Here is a 23,001-nt window from a genome sequence, read left to right as displayed (position 1 = left end):
CCAACCAACCAGAGCTCCCAGGGTCTAAACCACCAGCCTGGGAGCACATAGAGAGGAACCCATGGCTCCAGCTGTACATGTAGGGGAGGATGGCCTTGTCAGGCATAGGTGGGAGAGGAGGTCCTTGGTCCTGTGAAGGCTGGATGCCCCAGTGTGGGGAATTCGAGGGTGGGAAGATGGGAGTGGGAGGGTGAGTGGGGGCACACCCTTATAGAAGTAGGAGGAGGGGGGATTGTATGGGGGTTCCTGGGTGGCAGGGGGTGGGAAAGGGGATTACATCTGAAATGTAAATAAAATATCCAATTAAAAAAAAGAGTAGCCTTTGTCATGGTGTCTGTTCACAGCAGTAAAACCCTAAGACAGTGATATACATGCACCATAATGGAACTCATTGTTTTCTATTACATATATTATAATACAAAATCAATAGCATTGTTATATCAAAAGTCTGTTTTAAGCCAATAAAAGTAAAAAAAAATAAACCCTTCAAAGACAAAAGAAAAACCTAAAAGAAAAACCTAAAATGAGCATTGAACAGAATAGAAGACCATTTATGTGAAACAGAGAAATAAATATGGATGCTCTGGGAAACTCAAGTAAGGACATTTACAGGAAATAGGATAAGAGTGGCTTTAGGCAGGAGTGACTCTTACTTAGATTCATCAGTTCTGGAGAACTGCAGCAGAAAAATCATGAGTTCAAGCCCAGCCTGAGCAACAGAGCAAGACCACATCACACACACAGGCACACACAAACTCACACCCAAACCAGCCCATATCAAGAAGTAGTATTATTTAATACAGATTATGCTTTCTTGGGGGCAAATCTTAAGTGTCTTATAAGTTTATTTATAATCAATTTTTAGAAAGCTTTTATCAGTTTGACTTTCAACTAAGCTAAAGTTGACATCACTAATTTAATTCAGTGGCTATATAGAACAACCCAAACTGTTTTAAGTAACTAAGCACACAATTTACACAGATACTGTGTGTTGTAATGTTTTATGTCAACTTGACACAAGCTAGAGTTACCTGAAAGGAAGGAACCTCTATTGAGAAAACACTTCCATAAGATCTGGTTGTAAGGCTTTTCCTTAATTTGTAATTAATGGGAGAAGGCCAGACCATTGTGGGTGGTGCCATCTCTGGGCTGGTGGTGATGGGTTCTATAAGATAGCAGGCTGAGGAAATCATGAGAAGCAAGCAGAATTCCTCCATTGCCTCCGCATCATCTCCTGCCTCCAGGTTCCTGCCCTGCTTATGTTCCTGTCCTGACTTCCTTCAGTGAGGAACAATGATATGGAAGCATAAGCCAAAACAACCCTTTCCTCCCAAAGTTGCTTTTTAGCCACGCTGTTTCATCACAGCAATAGAAACCAAACTAGGATGCACTGTTAATATAAAACAATAGAAATCTTAAAACAGAAAAGAATTTAAAGCTTTGTAGTCCAGTTTTTGTGTTTTACAGAGGAGAATATAGCTTAGAAAAAGTATGTTCTCATTGTCCAAGGTAAACAGAAAAAAGTAAGTGGAACAACACAGTAAAATCCAATTCTCTTGGATATCCTCATTGAATTAGGTGCTTTAAAATTTCTTTACAAGTTAGAAAGTTGAATTTTATCAAATGCTGACCTCTACCGGAAAAATCCTAGATGTTCTGCATTACTATACATATTTGGAGCTAATAAAATATAGCTTAATGTGTAACAATTTATTATTAATTCATACAATATCCTCCTCCCTTACTTGCTTCCAAATTAGAAATAGCAGGTGGGGTTTGATTATGTGTTACAGTTATATGGATTATGAAGAATTTTTAGGTACCATGTTGAAGGGCTTATACATCAGTAATTATAGTAATTAGAATGAAATGTCTTCCATAAGTCTTGGGCATTTGAATACTTGGCCCAGTTGGTGGCTGTCTGGGAAGAATTAGGTGGTGTGGTCGTAGGAAGTGTGACAATGGGGGAGAGTGCTGAGGTTTCAAACCACCCACACCACTGTGAGTATGCTGTGTGCTCCCTCTTTGTGAACTGAGATGGGAGTTCTCAGCTGCTGCTCTCACTGTCTGTTACCTCCACTCTGCCATCATGGACTCTAACCCTCTGGTTCTTCAGTCCTAAATACATACTTCTATAATTGTGTTGGTCATGGTGTTTTATCACAGTAAATAAGACACAGATATTCAGTCTCTTAAATATGCATAGTGGCAATTATGTGCCAGTTGCTAAGCTAGGTTCCAGAGATACAAAGATAAATACAAATACTCCCAGCCTTCAAGGGACTCTTACAATATGGCAGCTAATAAAGTTTAGTTCTGAAACTCCTCACTCTTTACTCCTTAAAAATAATTTTACTGGGGCTGGAGAGACAGCTCAGGGGCTAAGAGCACCATCTGCTCATCCAGAGGTCCTGATTTCAATTCCCAGCAACCACATGGTGGCTCATAACCATCTGTAATGGGATCTGATGCCCTCTTCTGGTGCGTCTGAAGACAACAAGTATATTCATATATAGAGAGTAAATAAATCTTTAAAAAAGAAAAAAATTATTTTTGATAATGTCAAGGATGTACCAATGTTAAAAGATGTTATATTTAGTTTTCATATGCCTATAACCCAGCTTCAACAATTAACTCATCCATCTATATCACTGTAAATCTGCAACTACTTTTCCAGTATTATTTTGAAGAAGTTTCCAGATATCACATCATTACACTCATACTTATTTCAATGATACATCCCCTGGGGATAGAGAATAGTTTTTTAGAACAATATAACCATTACCACTATCGTGCTGTCTAAAATGAATGGCAAAATTCTAAGTGCCTCGTATTCTTTAGATTGAGTTCACTTCTATTTGATTGATAACGCCTGTTAAGAAAAAAGTGAATTTCACAATGTATACCTTGAGCAAATGGTACAACAAAACAAGTTAGAATTCCAAGTTATATCAATGATCGATATTTCTCCAAATTTCAGTCAATAACATAGTGACACCAGCTGTAAGTACTGGAAACAAAATAGACAGTCTATTACAGAGCTTCTGATCAAGCATAGAATGCAGAGTTAGATGCCATTTTCTGAAAGCTAGATTTAATCAAGGACTTGAGCAGAGTTTTCTCTCAATTCATCAGGAAGTAGTGAACTTTATGAATGAAAAATTGGTGATAAAATAGTCCTTCCACAAATAGTCAAGTTCTTGATATCTTACACCATGGCAACTGTGAGAAGAAATGTGTTTCTATAGTCCTAGCTAAGATAATAGAGAACAAGAGCCAACAACAGTTCACTACATTATTTGTTCTTTGTGAGTTTCTATTGAGTTTACTGTTATGGGAAATAGATACAATAAAATAATCAGGCCATATGTAAAATTTGAGGACTTATGAACTATTAAGTACACTTACTTTGTGTATGTTCACTTACAGAATGATTTCCCAAAGGGTTGTATTTTTTTTTACCTTTTATACATATTAATTCACAGAGTAATTACAGAAACTCCATGAGGCATACATTGGTATTTCTATTTTACAGATGGAAAAACTGAAGGAAAGAAAGGACAAGAAAGTTATCTAAGCTACAAATTTCATAAATAATTATATGTAATATGATCAAGGAAGAGTGGTTCAACCAACCACAGCTCCCAGGGTCTAAACCACCAGCCTGGGAGCACTTAGGGAGGGATCCAGGGCTTTAGCTGAATATGTAAGAGTGGAGGACCCTGCTGGGCATAGGTGAAAGAAGAGAACCTTGACCACATGAAGGCTGGATGCCCCAGGGGATGGGAATTTTGAGGGTGGGGAGGTGGGAGTTGGGGGGGTAGATAGAGGTTACATCCACAGAGAAGAAGGAGGAGGGGTGAGGGGATGGGGGGTTCCTGGGTGGGTGGGGATGGGGTAAGGGGACAACATAGGAAATGTAAATAAAACATCCAATAAAAAAATTTAAAAAAAGGAAGAGTGGTTCAAAATCTATATTGTTTCATCCACTACACAATGTGTCTTTAAATATAAGGTTTTCATTTAAAGCTACATTAATTTTTCTAATGGTAAATACATCATTTCTCTTGAAATAACTTACTTATTTTCAGATTCTGGCATTTGGAAAGTTTGTGGAAGAATAATTCGAATGAGACACCTGTGTAAAAAAGCAATAGAGAATATGATTTTTAGGAGTGAGAATGCAGCTTACTGGTAGAGTACCCGCCAATTTGACACAAAAACTAGAGTTATCTGAAAAGAGAAACCACACATGAGAAGATGCTTCCATAAGATCTGGCTATAAGGCATTTTCTTAATTAGTGATTGATGGGGGAGGGACCAGCCTATTTTGGGTGGTGCCATCTCTGGACTGATGGTCCTGGGTTCTATAAGAAAGCAGGCTGAGCAAACCATAGGGAACAAGTTAGTAAGCAGCTTTCTTGAATGTTCTCTGCTCCAGTCCCTGCCTTCAGATCCTGCTTACTTTCTTTAGTGATGAACTCTGATTGGGAAGTATAAATCAAACAAGCCCTTACTTCCTCAAGTTACTTTTGGCCATGGTGTTTCATCACAGCAATAGAAAAGAATCTAGGATAGAGGTCATGGTTTCCCCCTTCCCTGGGGTCTCAAGTCTCTGTAGGATTAAGCACATCTTCTCCCACTGATGGCCAGACCAGGCAATCCTCTGCTATATATGTGCCAGGACCAACGCATGTATGCTGCCTGGTTGGTGGCTCAGTCTCTGGAAGCTCCCAGGGGTCCGGGTGAGTTGACACTGGCCCAACTTGGGATCCATCTCGAGCAGGCACCAAACCCTGACACTATCACTGATGCAATGATGTGCTTACAGACAGGAGTGTAGTATGGCTGTCCTCTGAGGAAATACCATCAGCTGACAGAGACAGATGCAGATACTTACAGCCAACCAGTGGACAGAGGTCAGGGACCCTTATGGCTGAATTAGGGGAAGGATTGAAGAAGCTGAAGGGGAGGCCTACATGAGCATCTTTGTTACTGGTTCTTACTTAAAGGCTTTTATATCATCAGCACTGTCTTGGCAGATTGTAAATTAAGAGTAAAAAGAGCAGAGATAGCTCTACATGTCCACAAAACACAAATTTCTTACTTTAAAGCTCCAAGTACTTCTTTTTGGTCTTTTGAAAGTTGAGATAAATACTCCAAACCTTTTTCTGCCACAAATTGTTGTCCATTCTAAAAGGAACAAACATAGTATATTAAATTACATACATCTTTAAAGAAAGTGATGTTTGGTTGTCTATCCCTGCCTATTATACAAAGAAATATATTCATTTTTTAGAACTATCTAATACTGTAGAATGAAGTTATAATTCATTGACATAAAGAAACAAGTTCATTTTATTCTCAGAAACTCACTTCTGTTTTTCTTGTGTTCATTCTTTGCCTCTTTTTATTGTTTTTTTTTGTCCTAATTCAATCTGTTTATTTTTGTTTTATCTTATTATATGTGTTTTTATGATGTCTTAGATGTCTGTTTTCTATTTATGTCTATTTTAAACATAGCTCATTATTTTAAATTTATTTTTGTTCTTTCAGTAGTCCTGCACCCATCCCCATGTGTCTTCTAACCATGTTTTTGTGTTGGCTAGAACAATTGGCTCATACATAGCTTTGGGCTCCTGTAGTACCCATTTCTTCCAACCAGAGTAACTGCTCTGTTCTTTAATCACTAAAAACATCCTGAACATTTATGCATTTGCTTCTTATCATAGAGGTGCCTTTCATTAACATTAATCACATTTTATGTCACAAAAGCATTCTGCATTGGTAATCTCTACTTTTGGCTTAGAGCCTTCTCCCATCACACTTTCTGGAAGCCCCTGTCAAGTCTTTAGTAGCTCTCCTCTGAGTAGATGGGGTCCCCTGAATACCACCTCTCCCACTGAGGCCAGTCAAGGCAGCACAGCTAGAAGAACATATCCCACAGACAGTAGATGCCTCTTTTCTAAGGAAAGTCAAAAAGGATATGGATCCAGATATGAGGGGAGGTAGGAAGGAACTGGGAGAACTAGGGGGAGGGAAAATGGTGATGAGAATAAACTGTATGCAAACAATCTATTTTCAACTTAAAAAAGAAAAAGAAGCTCACAGCTTCCCAGCCACAAGCACAGCCTTGCTAAGTCTCCTTATCCTTGTTTTTTTTAACAGTAACCTTAAATTACTGAAAGAACCTCAAATTGTTGAATTCCCTCATTTCCAGTACTCCAATACCTTAAATGCTCTGTATATTCATTCCCCCTTTATATCTTTTTCTCGTTTCTCCCAGCTCCTCCAACCTTTTCACTATACATATTTAAGTTTGGTATATTATCAGAAAGGTCTTATCTTTGAGAGATCTCTTCTCTAAAAGTTCCTTCCATGTTATTTCTGCAATGGAAATGTAGGTTTCATCCAAGGATACTGTTTACATGGGAAACTTCTCAAGGGCCAATTCATTTTGCTTTCATTACCTTTCTACCTTGGAGGTAGAGTACGTGCCTTCATTTTTCAGTTCTATTTTCATATTATTCTCCCCCTTTCTTCCCTAAAAACCACCACTTTAAATTTCTTGTCATCAGACTATATCCTTTATTATCACCATGATCTCTCTATTTCTTACTGCTCCCATGGTCTCTATAACCTTTATTGTTACCATGGTTCTTATATCCTTTATTGTTGCCATGGTCACTATTTCCCTTGTTTCTATGGTTCCTAGGTAATTTCTTCTCATTTATTGGTGAATTCACTACTGCTAAGTTATTTTATCCAACCCTCCTCCTTCTCCCTCATCTCTCAGCATTTTCAATGTGTAGACAGATGATCTTCCTAATATTCTAGCCTCTCAATAGCTTGAATTCCATTCCATTACTAATAATTACAACAATTTCATGCTGTCATAAATTGCTCTAAAGAGTTTAAAAACTTTTAAACTACACACTGGTGAAGTCACTAAAGAAATCAGTGTGGCAGTTCCTCAAAAAACGAGAAACAGATTTACCATTGTTCAGCTGCACAACTCCTCAGCATACTTCCAAAAACTCCTATAGCCTACAACAGAGATACTTGCACGTCTATGGTTATTGCAGCTTTATTCACAATAGCCAGAAAATGGAAACAGCCTAGATATTCATCAACTGATCAATGGGTAATGGAATATGAGACATATATACAAGGGATTCCTTTTCAGCTGTAAAGAGAAATGAAAATTTCAGGTAAATAGATACGGCTGGAAAATATACTGAGTGGGGTGACTCAGATTTAGAAATACAAATGTCACATGTTTTCTCTTGCTTATTTAGGGATCTTGGATATGAATCTTTAGGTTTGAATGTTTAACCTGGAATAACCATAAAAGATTGGAAAGTAGGAAGAGATCATTGGGAGAGGTGGTGAGAAGATACTTTCTAGAAAGGTGGGTAGTTGACACAAGTGCTTTGAAGAGTGTAAGTGAAAAGTTAGAGGAGACTCAACTGGAGGGTTAATATAGAGGGGGGGAGAAAGAAGGATAAATGATGTTTGAAAAAGCCATAGGGAAACCAAGTAGTTTATAGGCTTACTTAAAATTACAATTTTAATGTAATTACTTCTACATGGCAAGATAATGCTCCCACGAGAGATTAACAAAACCTCAGTGCTAAGCAGGAGGTACTTTCCTTCAAATTGTCAGTCAAGGGGTTCAAAAGACCCCATCAAATATATGCTATTGTCTACTGCAATTGGTCTCTTGTCAGAACATGAACATTAAGACCCTACCAATGCAGACACCACACTTTGGACCATAGGAATAGAAGAAATCAAGCTGGTACTGACATGGAAGCTAGTTGACTGAGGGCTATCTCCAATATTGTTGGAAGTTGCTATGCAAACTTCCAAGGAAAAAAATTACCAAGAGTCTTACATAGCTATGAAGATGAAACCTGAGAATCACAATAGAATCAGCAAGACATCTCAAATGGTGCAACAGTGATACTTGTATCCTGAGGCAACAAACAACTGTCCAATTGGATCTAAACTCCACCTCAATAGGAGGGAGCTCATACCTAGTACTGTAAACCTAGCCAAGAACCCATGGCTGGAAAAGTTATAGGCTATCTGGTGATTTGAATAAGAAGTTGCCCACATCCTTAGGCATTTTATCCCCACGTTGTTGATGCTGTTTGGGGATGCTTAGAAGATGTGGCCTTGCTGGAGGAAGTGTATCACCAGAGGCAGGTTCTGATGTTTCAAAAGCCACTTGCTATTATTATTATTATTAGTCTTTTGCCTGATATACTTTGGTTTCCAATTCTGTGTTTTTGCAGGGTTTTTTCTTGCTTGTTAATTTTTGCAGTTTCCCTTTTTTGTTTGTTACTTGATTTTTAAAGAGAGAAAGAGAAATAAAGCACATGGATTTGGGTGGGTAGGGAATGAGTAGGATCTGGGAATAGTTGAAAGAGGGGAAAACGTGATCAGAATATATTGTATGAAAATAGTTTTCAATTTTAAAAGGTCAAAAAAAATTGCAAGCCCTTAGCTTGTTGTTCCGCACAGCATGCCTGCTGCTACCCTTTCCTTTCATAATGAAAATGGATTCTCATCACTCTGGGAGCTATAAGCTCTAAATAAACTTTTCCTTCTATAGTTTGCCTTAGTCATGGTATTTTATCACAGGAACAGAAAAGTAACTAATACAAGTCAAAAGGAGTACTTAGTACTACCATATTACTAAAGGAACACAGTTTCCACTGCCTTCTAAATACTCATCCCTATGACCTAAGATGAGTGAAGCTCTCACATCTCATCCAAAAAACTTGTCTTGTACTTTTCAGTAGAATATTAGATCTATAATTAATTAAATGGCAGAGAGAAAGGTGACTATGGGATGTTCAGCCCTAAATGGGACATCAAACATCACAACCTCTAAACCTAAGGCTTGGGAAAACCTGTGGAACGGTGGGCAGAAAGATTGTAAGAACCTAAGGACTGAGATGACAGCTGTATAATAGGTTTGTATTTCCTGGCAGGATAGAAAGTAGCTCCCATGAACAGTCAACAATATGATTGTATGTATAAAATCTACAAAGAAAACATCAATTTATACATCAACATGTATAGAGAAAGTTTCACAAGTCCCCAATGGCTACTCCAGTTTGTTTCTAGGGACCATTTGCTTGGAAAATTGTTTTCCATCCTTTTACTCTGAGGTAGTGTCTGTTTTTGTCACTGAGGTGCATTTCCTGTATGCAGCAAAATGCTGGGTCTTGTTTTTTTATCCAGTCTGTTAGTCTACATCTTTTTATTGAGGAATTGAGCCAACTGATGTCAAGAGATATTAAGGAACAGTGATTGTTTCTTCCTGTTATTTTTGTTATTAGAGGTGGAATTATGTTTGTGTAGCTATCTTCTTTTGGGGTTGTTGGAAGATTACTTCCTTACAGCAATCCTGCAGTAAAACCTCCAACACATTGATGCTTCCAACTTTTCACTGCATCAGTCACTTAATGCCTTCTGATACACCCACTTAAAACTCTAGTGGATTCACTATAATTCCTCTACTTTTACTGACAGTTTTCACTCATTGTATTCATTTTATAAAGCTGAAAGTCTAGTTAGGTCCAATTTTGCACTGACCTACTTTTGTTCTTTCACTCATTAACCAGAATACAGAAGTTGTATAAAATTATACAATTATTTGCTTTATTTTTGAATATCATCAAATGAATCTTAATGCTATTGACAAGCACATGACACTTCCTTAGTCATTCATTTCCTGCTTTCATGAATGATTAGTTTATACCTTATCCTGTCTTCTCAAATCACATGCGCGCGTGTGTGCGCACGCACACACACACACACACACACACACACACATCCCAATGTCATCACATGACAGCAAGTCTAAGAGAAATGAAAAGACAATCCATTAAAGGAGAATGAAAGAGAGTGACTGATAAGGTACAAATAAAACAGAGAACTAGAACCTAATTATGGTTCAAAGAAGACTGGTCAACTGTATTGATTACTGATTATAGTAGAATATGATGAGGACTAAGATTTAACCATTGCAATATATAGGACCAGGTCACCGTGACCTTAACAGAAGCAATTTGGTATGCTCTCCTGACAAAAGCTTGACAGGAGAAAGTTCAGGAGATATGGAGGAATAAGTATAGACATTTCAGAGGAGTTTTGTTACCAAAACCCAGAAAATAAATTAGGCAGTAGTTGGTAAGAAGATGGTAAAGACAGGCTTTTTTTTTAAGTTTCTGATCATTTGAATAGGACAAGAGGATATTTATAAGCTATGGAATTAACTAAGTAAAAGAGAACACAGTGGTAACAGGTGATTTCAGAAGCAAGTTGAGAGGTTGGCTTTAGAAAGGAGTGTGTGATTTAGAAGATAAAATATGTGGTGTGATTCCTGGTATGTACAGAGAGGTAGTAGTAGGAATCTGTGGAAGTTCTCTTCAAGGCTTCTTTCGTTTTTAGAAACTAGAATATGTATTATTCACTGTGGAGGGTAAATTTTATGAATGGCTTATGTTGTGGTTTAAATGTAAAATAGGCTCATATGTTTGAATACTTAGTTCCCATTTGGTAGTGCTGTGTGGGAAAGTTAAGGAAACCCTAGAAGATAACAATTGATAGAGGAAGCATGTCACTGGAGGCAGGGTCTAAACCACCAGCCTGGGAGCACACAGGGAGGGACCCATGGCTCCAGCTGTATATGTAGGGGAGGATGGCCTTGTTGGGCATAGGTGGGAGAGGAGGTCCTGGGTCCTGTGAAGGCTGGATGCCCCAGTGTGGGGGAATTCGAGGGCGTGGAGGGTGGGAGTGAGTGGGTGTGGGCACTTCCTCATAGAAGCAGGAGGAGGGAGATGGGATAGAGGGTTCCTGGGTGGGGGGCAGAGAACGGGGAAAGGGGATCACATCTGAAATGTAAATAAAATATCCAATAAAAAAGAAACTTTAAAATTATATAAATTTAACAATTAACTTATATAAATTGATAATTTATAATGATAAAACAATAAATCAAATAATTAAATAAACTGAATAATTAAAATGAAAATAAAATAATAAAAATAAAAATTTAAAAAGTTTCTATAAATATATAATATATAAATAACTGTATAAATGTAAAGGAGAGTGTGTCTCAGAGTAAAAAGTAAAAGAGGAATAGGGCTATGTTTTAGTGGCAGAGTGCTTGCCTGGCATGTATGGGACTAATACTCTATTTAGGCCAAGAATTCCTGAGTTGCTTTTGAAGTTTTTTGAATTTTGTATTTTATCAGGACCAAAATTACAAGTAAAAACAGATATATTTATTAAACTAAAATTGATGTTTTGTAGCTATAAAAGAAAGGATATAGGTTAGTTGGCATTTTGTCTAGGCTCCTCCCCCACAGTTACCTGTTAACAGCCAGGTAATGCCTGACTCACTATAAAAGGGGTTGCTTGCCCCCTCCTCTCTCTCTTGCTTTTACTCTTGCTCTGTCCTCTTGCTCCTTACCCTCTCTCTCCCCCCATTGCCCTCCCCTCTCCATGTGCTCATGGCCAGCTTCTACTCCTCTGCTATCTATCTCTGCCTTTCTCTGCCTCTATTATCCTCTAAACTCCCCTCCCCATGCCCTGAATAAACTCTATTCTACACTACACCATTGTGTGGCTGGTCCCTCAGGGGGAAGGGATGCCTCAGTATGGGCCTGCAGAGGCACCTCCTTCCCCCACACCTGACTGCACATCTACCAAACATACTCCTTCTCTCTCCTTATATTTTTATAAAACACAACACTAGTCATAGTAGTAACATACATCTTTACTCCCAGTAAAGGCAGAGACAGATCTCTATGAGCTCAAAGACAGCCTGGTCTACATAGTAAGTTCTAGACTAGCCAGAGCTTCATAGTGAGAACACTACCACGACCACTACCACCCCTGAAAAAAAAAAAGATCACAAATATTTAAACTATTTCATTTAGTTTAAACTATTTCATTTAAATTAGCGAGAAATATAAATTTCAAAGCAGATCCATATTTATTTGCATGTGTGATATATACTCCAACTCTACCTTTTCAGAGTTGGGGGTGTAACATGAGGTCTTGTGCATGCTAGGCAAATGCTCTATTAGTAGCTTTAGTCTCTGCCTGAAATGACATTTTTAAAATCTGAAGTTTCTTTTATTTTAAAATATCATTACTATCATGATCATCATCATCATTATTAGTGTGTGTGCGCGCGCGCGCGAGCGTGTGTGTGTGTGTGTGTGTGTGTGTATGTTTTGGTATGAAACACATGTGGAGGTCAGAGGACAACTTTGTCAAGTTGGTTCTCTCCTTCCATGTGGATTTAGAGAGTTAAACTCAGGTCACCGGGCTTGGGACAGTTGCCTTTACCCATTTAGTTATCTCAGTGGTCTTAGAGCCTCATTTAAAATTTGTGTTTTGCTAATGTTTATTTTTGCTTGTTTTAAACACAAATCTGTTCCCTCAAAAGAAAATAAACAAGACAGTTCTATAAGAAGCCTGGGTGAAAATGTGAGACAAAACAGTAAAGCAGGGCTATCTTATAGCTTAGGTGATGGTGATTTTATGAAGTCTTCTTCAAAAAGGGAAAGAATATAATATAATAGTAGATGCTTGAGTTACCTGTAGAGCAAACTCTATAGATAAATTTAGGATTTTGAAAGTTGAAACTCCACTTTCAATTAGTCCACGATCTTCTGATTCTTCATCCATTAATAATTCCTTTAAAGTACTGACTACCTGTAAAGCTGAAACAAATAATTAAAATGTGAGACATTTCCATCAAAGATAATATTGATGGTTATTTCACAATGAATTTTGAATCACCTTAAGAATATCTGTATCTTTAGAAAGATAAAATGTATTAAGCCATATGAATTAATAAACCATCAAGGATATGAATATTAGAAAAATGCCTAATTGGACAACAGTATTTGTGTGAATCCATAGATATATGGATATAGCCTGAAAGGAAACAAATACGAAATGTTCATCAAACACTACATGTAAGAATAAAATATGGAACCTAGAACCTAAATTCCATTACTAATGGATGAATTGAATACATTGTGGGACATTCACAAAATGGAGTATATAAAACACTATTAAAATGGAATGAATATATTTCATTATTTGACTTAAAGGTAGATGATTGTACATTGAATGTGTGCAATAGATACTAAATGATAAATAGGTTATACATAATAGTCAAAAGGTGAAAATCTATTCACAATATTCAATTGATCAAAAACAAGTAAAAAGCAAAACATCAACAAAGACTAGATGGCATAAATGGAATACCAACAACATAACGCTAAATTTATATCCAATCAAGCTGAATGTGGTAGTACAGGTTTGTAATCACAGTACTCAGGAGACCAAGGCTGCAGAATCACCATTTCAAGGCCTTCTTGGGCCACAAAATAATTACAAGGTCATCCTTGGCAATTTACTGAGAGTATGTCTCAGAATAAAAAGTAAAAAGAGGGCTGGGGATATAATTTAGTAGTAGAGTAACTGCCTAGCATGTATGGGGCCTTGAATTAATTTCCAATTACTTGAAAATAAAATAAGTCTAACATTATTAATACTCATATTATGTCTAAATGATGAAATGAACCAACTGAATGGCAAAGACGATTAGATTAAAGCAAAACAAAACTTTCAAATATATGCTACCAACAAGAAACACATTAAAATGTTTATTGACATATACTCAGTTTATACAGTGTTGAGTTTCATAAAGATAATTTCATTCAGTACAGTATATATGTGGGCCATATTCTTTTCCTCCTCCCCTCCTTTCCCTCCTTCAGGTAGTCCCCTTCTTTCCCTTAGTCTTCCTTGTACGCTCAAATTTTTATATGCATTAATGGTCTTACATATGTATACAAAACTAGGATCCACTAATGACAGAAAGAATGCCATATTTGTCTTTCTGACTTTCAAACATTTCTGAGTTTGACTCATTTCACTTAATATGATTGTCTTCAGTTGAATCCATTTTCCAGCAAATGACAGTTTCTTTCTTCTTTATGCCTGAATAAATTTCCATCGTTTATAAATATCACATTTAAAAATATTTTATTATTTATGTGTATGGCATACACATGAGTGTCTGTGTGACAATACATGTGTGGAATTCAGTAGATTACTTTGTGCAGTTGTTTCTGGGATCAAATTCAGATTGCCAGGCTTTCAGGACCAATGTTTATCCACTGAGCTATCTCATTAGATTTCTTTTTTTAAAGACAAGCTCCCATGCAGACAAAGCAGTGCTTGAATTTGTTCTGTAGCCAAGAATGACCTTGAACTTCTGATACTCACCTCTACCTGCCCAGTGGCGGGATTAGAGGCATGTGCCACCATACCTGATTTTACATGTTGCTAGGGATCAAATCCAGGGATTCATACATACTAGTCAAGCACTTTACAAATCTACATCCCAGCCACAATATCACCTTTTCTTTACACATACATCTGTTGGCAACACCTGTACTGGTTGGATTTGTCAACTTGACACAAGCTGAAGTCATCAGAGAGAAGGAAGACTCAGTTGAGGAAATGCTTTTATGAGATCCAGCTGTAAGGCATTTTCTCAGTTAATGGTCAAATGGATGAGTGATACCATCTCTTGGCTAGTGGTCCTAGATTCTATAAGAAAGCAGGCTGAGCAAGCCATGAAGAGCAAGCTAGTAAGCAGCACTCCTCCATAGCCTCTGCATCAGCTCCTGTCTCCAGGTTCCAGCCCTGCTTGAGTTCCTGTCCTGACATCCAATGATGAAATATGATCTGGAAGTGTAAGCCTAATAAACCCTTTCCTCTACAACTTGTTTTTCTGTCTTGGTGTTTTGTCAGAGCAATAGAAACCTTAACTAAGACAGCACCTAAGCTAATTACATACTTTGGCTGTTACAAAAAAAAATAAAACACAAAGTTGGTTTAAAATATAGGATAAAATACACTATAGGAAATGTAAGCAAAAGTAGGAATATCTATGTTAATGATATATTTCAAAAAAAGAACAATTATCTGGGATAGGATATTTCAAGGTAATAAATATATCAATTCAACAAGGACATGAATCTAATGGTTTACAGATCTGATGACAAAATTTCATAAGATGCAAAAAAGATGGGTTAAGACACTTGTCCCCAATTCTGATGATCTGAGTTTTATCCCCAGGACCTACATGGTAGAAGGAGAGAATCCAATCCTGTAAGTTGTTCCCTCTTTCTCTCTCTCTCTCTCTCTCTCTCTCTCTCTCTCTCTCTCTCTCTCTCTCTCTCTCACACACACACACACACACACACACACACACACAGACACACACACAAATACTAATAACCCCATGATGCAGACTAGCCTCATGGGTTGTAGACTTCAGGCCTGCTCCAGCAGACTCAAATGCTAAGCTCACTCCAGTAGACCTAGGTTATCAGGTAGCCCTTGCCTCCCCCAACCCCACCACACATACATATAAGTTCCATATGTACATCAGGTAACCTCAATAAACTCAGTCCATCCCAGAAGATACACGCACCACAATCATCTCGCAGTCTGGATCCTGGCTGGCATTATGAGTACTGCCACACTACCTCTAGACATGTGAGCTATCTGAAAGCATGAGGATGTAGGCAAATACTAGCCTGGTATTTGGGTCCCAGGAAACTGTTAGAACATAGATATGTGGGCTCTGGCTTAGAGATTAGGTCCATAAGGATTGATTGGTCAGGGCACCATGACTATAAAAGGCTATTCTCAAATCTGCCTATAAAAGGGACATTCCTGGGAGTTGAGCACTAGAGGAAAGCACCTGGCTGACATTTGGATGCTCAAGCTAATGGTTCATCCCAAGGCAAATGCAGCTAGTATAAACCTAAAGATACAGATACCCCCAATAGACAAAGTCTCCAGGACCTGTCTCTAAGATCAAGTTATAGGTCACCCAAAGAGGCACCAGCCCCACTGAGCTATCTCAGGCCTGTCGGATGACACAGGCACATGCTTACCTATGAATCACACCAAGTATTCTGCCCAGTATCTCTAAATGGATTGACTGATGGAAGACCTTTCTAAACAAAGCTAATCCACAATGACCACAGTACTTCCCTTCTTCCTCAAATATGCAGACACCAATGCAAGGCCACAAAGATCAAACACAATCATGGAAACAATACATCACCTCAACACTAATAGCCACAGATAACATAAAATATCTTAGGGTAACTCTAACCAAGCAAGTGAAATCTGTTTTACAAGAACTTCAAGTCCGTGAAGAAATCAAAGAAGACTTCAGATGATAGAAAGATCTCCCATGCTCATGGATTGGCAGAAATACAATAGTGAAAATGGCCAGTTTACCAAGAGCAATCTACAGATTCAATGTAATCTTCATCAAAATTCCAACTCAATTCTTCACAGACATGGAAAGAGCAATTCTCAAATTCACATGGAAAAAGAAAAAACTCAGGATAGCTAAAACATTTCTCAACAATAAGAGAACTTTTGGGGGAATCACCATCCCTGACCTCAAGCTGTACTACAGAGCAATAGTGATAAAAACTACATGGTATTGGTACAGAGACAGACAGGTTGATCAACGTAATAGAACTGAAGATCCAGAAATAAACCCACGCCTATGGACACTTGATCTTTGACAAAGAAGCTAAAACCATACAATGAGAAAAATAAAGCATCTTTAATAAATGGTGCTGGTTTAGAAGAATGCAGACTGATCCATATTTATCACCTTGTACAAAGCTCAAGTTCAAGTAGATAAAGGACCTGAACATAAAGCCAGCAAAAGTCTTTAAAGAAACTGGAAATTTATACACAGACCTGTAGTCCTAGAATTCAGAACCTGAGGTGTGTGCATCACATGTCCAAAGTTTGAAACTAGCCTGGATAACAGTGAAATATTGCTAAAAATGAAAGAAATAAATGTGGATTTGCAAACTGCCAGACTAATAATACAAACGAGCACATTTCAAAGAAGCTTCTTAAACATCAAGCATAAAGAGAAGCAGGCTGGTGAGATGGCACAGCGGATAAAGGTACTGCTGCTAAGCTTGATGACCTGCTTTTGATTCCTGGACCCCACATGAGGAAAGTGAGAACTGACGCCCAGAGTTTTCCTCTGACTTTCACAATACACTTTGGCCTATTCTCCCCTCTTTCCCTCCACTGTCCTTCTTTATCTCAATAAACAGATAATGTTTTTTAAAGAAAATAAAGGGAGCTGGAGAGATGGTTCAGTGGTTAACAACACTAGAAGCTCTTCCAGGGGTCCCAAGCTTAATTCCCTGCTCTCATATTGCAGCTCACCCATCTGTAACTCTAGTCCTCGGGGACCTGATGCCCTCTTCTGGACCCTGCAAGCAACAGGCATGCATGCAGGTAAAACACCCATAGGCATAAAATAAAAACTTAAAAACTATAATAAAAAGAAAATAAAAACAACAACAAACCAAAACAGAGTTGAACATATTGGTGAATGCCTATACTCATAGCACACAGAATGCAGAGGCAGGAAGATCACAAGTTCCAAGTCAGTCTGCCCTACACAGTGAGTTCCAGGTCAGCCAGGGTTACATAGTTACATGTCTCAAACCCAGAAACAGAAATACAAACAGAAACTCTAGAATTGAAAAAGAGCATCAGTGGTAGGTCTGATTGAGTAGAAAAAAACTGAACTCAAAGACAATTTAAGAATATGCTGCCAAAGAAGAGTTGAGAAAAAATCATTACAGAATGAAGAAATGTGAAATTTATGGGATAACATCAAGAGAGCAAATACTCGATTTATAATAAAAGAAGCTGTTATACAAAAAGAGAAAATTTATTTAAAGAAAAAATAGTAGGAAACAATAAATCTCAGAAAAGATATAAGTATTCATTTAGACTCTAAATTTTAGAGGAAGGTAACAAGTCTAAGCAAATTTAATGCATGCATGATTCACCGGAGATTGAGGGAAGGTCTCGAAAGTACCAGATGAAAAGAGGCAGCACATGTAAGGGTGTGCCAATGTTCTATAGCACTGTTTCTTGGCAGAAACAGCACCAGCCATGAAGATTTGGGAAGGCAGATCCAAAGTACGGATGGAAAAAACCTGTTAACTAGGAATTCTTGGCAAGGAAATGAAAGGGAAATGAAAATTCCCAGATGCACAAGCACTAAAGGAGCTTATCAACATCAGTGATGTCTTGCTAGAAATGGTAAAGGGAATTCTGTGAGCTGAAGGAAAAGTATGTCACTTAGCAAGATTAAATGTAAACCATGAAAGTATACAGTTAAATTCAGAAATCTTAATATGTGTGTAACTTATTCATCTTTAGAATGAAGGTTAAAAATAAAATGATTAAACTGATATCCATAATAATTTTAAAGAATACTTAACATAAAATATAAGTTGTATCAAAATATAAACTACGAAGAAGCAGGTGGACTAAAAAGATTGAGTTATTTTGGTATAATCAAAGTAAAGTAATTGTCAGCTTAAAACAGCACATTATATAATGTTTTAAAAAAGCTTTGTGATAATCACAGAGAAACTATAATTATTACATAACATATACAGTAATCAAAGCAGATAACTGTAGAATATCACCTGATGACAAAGGAAGACAACAGGTAGAAAGGAATAAAAGTTCTATAAAACAAAAATAATGAATAGAATGGCAATAATAAATCCTTGTATATCAATAATTGCCTTGAATGTAAATGGCTTAATTCTGTAATCAAAAAACACAGAGTATATAAATGGGTTAAAACCAAGAAATATTGTACCTACAAGATATTCACTTTTCAGGACAGCCTTTAAGGTCTCATGGTTTGAATGTGATGAGGTATAAAATGACATTCCACATAAATGAATGACAAAATAGAGCAACATCAGACAAGTCGACATACATTTTCATTAAAAGTACTAAAGTATATAAATGACAAGCATTACAAAATATACTCACCCAACATTGGAATGCATGAGTACATAATGAGAAGAATGACAGAACTAATGGAGGATATAGATTATAACACAATACTAGTGGGGGGCTTCAGTATTCTACTTCCATCAATGTTCATATTATCCAGATAGACAAACAATAAGGAAACACTAGATTTAAACTATTATTTAGACCAAATGAACCCAAAAGACATATTGATAATATTTTATCAACAGCGACCAATATGCATTCTTCTCAAACAGACAAGGAACACTGTCTAGGATAAATGTGTCTTTTAACAAATTTAAGAAGACTGAAGGCATGTTAAATATATTTTTCAACCATGATAGTAATATGGAACTAGAAATTAATAAAAGGAAGAACTTTGAAAAATTCAAATACTCAGAAACTAAACAGCATGCTTATGGATAGGTTATGAAACAAAAATAATTAAGGGGAAAATTTTGAAATATTTTGAGAGAAATGAAAATGGAAACATAAACATATCAAACTTATTCTAAGAGGGAAGCCTATAGTAATAAACATATACATAAAAACTGAAAGAATATACATACAACACTGAAGGAGAAGAATAGATAAAATGTTTAAAAAATGAAAGAGTGAAAGCAAGAAAGAGAAATCAAGGGTAGAGGTGCACACCTCTTTTCTTTTGCAATTCCTCTTTCAAAGAACAAAGTCAGTCCTGGTTGGGAGGGTCTGTTGTTTGATAGAGTATGCTTGCTTCTTTCTTTTCAGTCTACCTTTCCCAAAACGTCCTTATTCCCCACTGCTCATACACTACCATCTTCTATTTATGTTGTTCTATTCATGAAAAAAGAAACTGTAAAACTAGTGGCTGATAGAGAGAACGTGCTCAGCTTTCTCTCTATCAACCACTAGTTTTACAGGTTTTTTTCCATTCTTATTCACAGTAACTAATAAGTTAGTACATACAATATTTTTAATGTATCCTCTACTTTCTAAAATGCTTAAGGGGTGCTTGTTTTACGGTTGAATATTACTCATTTTCATAGTAGATCTACCCCCTGGATATTGATCGTTCCTTCAGACAGTAAGACAGTATTCTGCTCCCAAGGGACGACTGGGTTAGAGCCTGGTGCTCTGACACAAAATCAAACAAAAGAAAATGACACTGCAACCCTATTCCATCTTGAACATTGCAAACATTTCCTATGAAAAGAAGCAAAGTGACCTAAACAATTTTTTAACATATTCAATCTATGATATAATTGTTGATGCACAAGAGCTGAAGCAAAAATACAAGCAACATGAAAAACTAAGGCTTGTGGTCTCCAAAACTACCAACCCAAGTAAAAGAATGACTATAAATATGTTCAAAGAAGTCAAAAACAATGCAAATAAGCTCTAGAATAAATTCCAAGGGAACACAAATGTCTGAATGATATATGAGTCAACAAAGATATAAAAATGGGATAGAGAGATGGAAATACTGAAAAAAAAACAAAATTATGCTGGAAATGAACAATAAGTCAAATTAAATGTCACTGGAAAGCTTGCCAAGAGAAAGGATCGTGAATATAAGGGCTTGAAGATGAGGACAAAAATAAAATTTAAAAATGTATGAAAGGATCTCTGGGATCCCATAAAAAAACAAATCGACAAATTATGAACATAAAGAAGAAAATTCCATGACAAACGCATAGAAAGTATTTTGAATACAATCACAGTGGAAAATTTCCCAAATTGAGGGAGCATTCCATCCAAGTACAATCCAAGTGCCAGTGACATATGGAACACCACATACACATGTCTATAAAAGAAAGTTTTCACATCACATTAAAAAACTAAATATGTTGGAAACTGCAAAAGACAAAACCAAAACCAAACAAACAAACAAAAACCTAGGTCACATATAAAGCAGGCCCATCAGAATAACAGCTGATTTCTCATTAGAAACTTTAAACGTCAGAAAGCTATGGAATGATGCATTTCAAGTTCTGAAATATCATAGCTGCTAATCCAGACAATAGTACCTAGGAAAACAATATAATTCATGGAGAAAGAAAAACTTGCTGTGATAAAAGGAGAATAAGAAATTTATGGCCAATATGCTACCTTGCCAGAGGATACTAGAAGAAATTGTTTCAGGTGAAGAGAAAAAAAAAACACATCCAAGGCACTACAGGGGAAAAAATTAAGAATCCTAAAATAGTAGCTAAGAAGATGAGGATTAGGAAAACACCAAACACTACAAAAATCAATAAAAACAAACACTTTCAATAATAAATGTGAATATTAAACATCTCACTTACTCAATCAAAAGACAATGACTAATGAATTGGATTTTTTTTATTGCTTTTATTTTTTTACAGTCCAGTCACTACCCACTCCCAGGCCACCCTTCCACAGTTCCTCATCCCATTCCTCCTCCCCACTCCATCTGCAAGATGTCCCCACCCCCAACCACCCCCACCTGCCAGGCCTCCCCATTCCCTGGGGCCTCAAAAATCCTGCCCTAAGAAACACACCTTGCCATAAAAATAGACACAATCTTAGGATAGAAAGGATGGTAAAAGATATGCTATGCACTAGAACTAGGAAACAAGAAGGCATTGCTATTCTAATAGCTGGCAAAAAAATAGACCAGACTACGACTAGTCAGAAGACATTAAAAAACAGTCACTTTATACTGATCAACAGAACAACCAATCAAGAAGACATTACCATTCTAAACACATGCACTGACCAGGGAGCATATCCAGTATCATAAAATAAACACTATTAGATATAAAGTAAGAGGTTAACCCCAACACAGTGGGTTACTTCAACACCTGGCTCTTAACAATAGGTCATCGTAACAAAAAATAAACAGAGACACATCAAATTAAATGACAACCATAGATAAAATGGCCTTAACAGATACCCACAAATCATTCCATCCAAACACTACAGAATACGTATCCTCTTCAGGACTCCATGGAACTGACTCTGAAATAGATTATATATAATAGGATGCAAAGCAAGGATTAAAAATCACAGAAATAGGTGGGAGAGTTCAGCATTTGAGTGTTTGTTGCTCATGCAGGGGGCCCAAGTTAATGTACCAGCAGCACCCATATCAATTGGGTCATAGATTTCTATTCCTCCAGCTTCAAAGGATTCAAATCCTTCTGGTCTCTTTGGACACAGACAGACATGGACAGACGGACAGACAGAGACACACAGACACAGACACAGACATACACACACACACGCGCGCGCGCGCGCGCGCGTGCACACACACACACGTGTATTTAACAAAATAAATCTAAAACTCAACACCAAGAGAAATTTCAGAAAATTTCTTAAGCTTATTAAACAACACGATATTCAATAATAAATGGATTACTGACAAAAATTGAGAAGGAAGTTAGTAATCTCCAGAATTTGATAAAAATGAAGGCACAACATACCAAAACCTGTACGATACAATGAAATCAGTCTTAAGAAGGAAGATCACAGCCATAAGTGCCTACATTAAAAATTCAGAGAAATTTTAAATAACCTAATTATGTCCCATAGATCCTTGGAAAAATAAGATTAAGGCAAACCCTGAAGCAGTAAATATAAAGAAATAATAAAGATTGGGGAAAATTAATTACATAGAACAAAATAATTAAGAAGAATCAAGGAGTGAAGGAGTGGATTCTTTGGGGGAAAATAATCAGTAAGATTGGCAAACATCTAGCCAAACTAAACAAAAGAGAGAAGATCAAAATTATTAAAGGAAGAAATAAAGAAATATGTGTAGGCTTACATTTTTCACAACTCTATTTTTAATAATGGTTCTTAAACACTTTAACCTCCCTTCTAGCCCACCACCCACCAGAGATAGTGGGAAAGAAGGTTATTAGGATGTGGCAGAAGTGGACCTGTTGGGAAATTGTTCTGTGGAGCTAATCCCATCTGCACTGTCAGGAAACCAGCAGTTCAGTTCACAGGTCAGCAGTGGCAGCTCGATCCACTTGCAAACACTTCACAGATACACCAACAGTTAAGTTCAATAGTGTCAGGATAGCAGCAGCAGTGGTA

The 23,001-nt window shown here is 37.1% G+C and overlaps 1 protein-coding gene across 2 annotated transcripts in view; it reads right to left on the bottom strand.

The window, feature by feature from the left end:
- Window positions 1-23,001, bottom strand: part of Tex11 (testis expressed 11) — a 207,409-nt gene that overhangs the window by 53,707 nt on the left and 130,701 nt on the right. For both annotated transcript variants that reach the window (XM_028770040.1, XM_028770041.1), the window contains exons 17-19: window positions 12,628-12,752; window positions 5,108-5,193; window positions 4,082-4,138 (exon numbers count right to left, since the gene is read on the bottom strand). In XM_028770040.1, coding sequence (XP_028625873.1) covers window positions 4,082-4,138; window positions 5,108-5,193; window positions 12,628-12,752 — 268 coding nt within the window. The remainder of the gene's footprint in view (window positions 1-4,081; window positions 4,139-5,107; window positions 5,194-12,627; window positions 12,753-23,001) is intronic.

This window comes from Grammomys surdaster, unplaced genomic scaffold (assembly GCF_004785775.1).
Source record: "Grammomys surdaster isolate TR1022 unplaced genomic scaffold, NIH_TR_1.0 197, whole genome shotgun sequence".
NCBI lineage: Eukaryota > Metazoa > Chordata > Mammalia > Rodentia > Muridae > Grammomys > Grammomys surdaster.
This window is presented reverse-complemented; position numbering and strand designations above follow the sequence as displayed.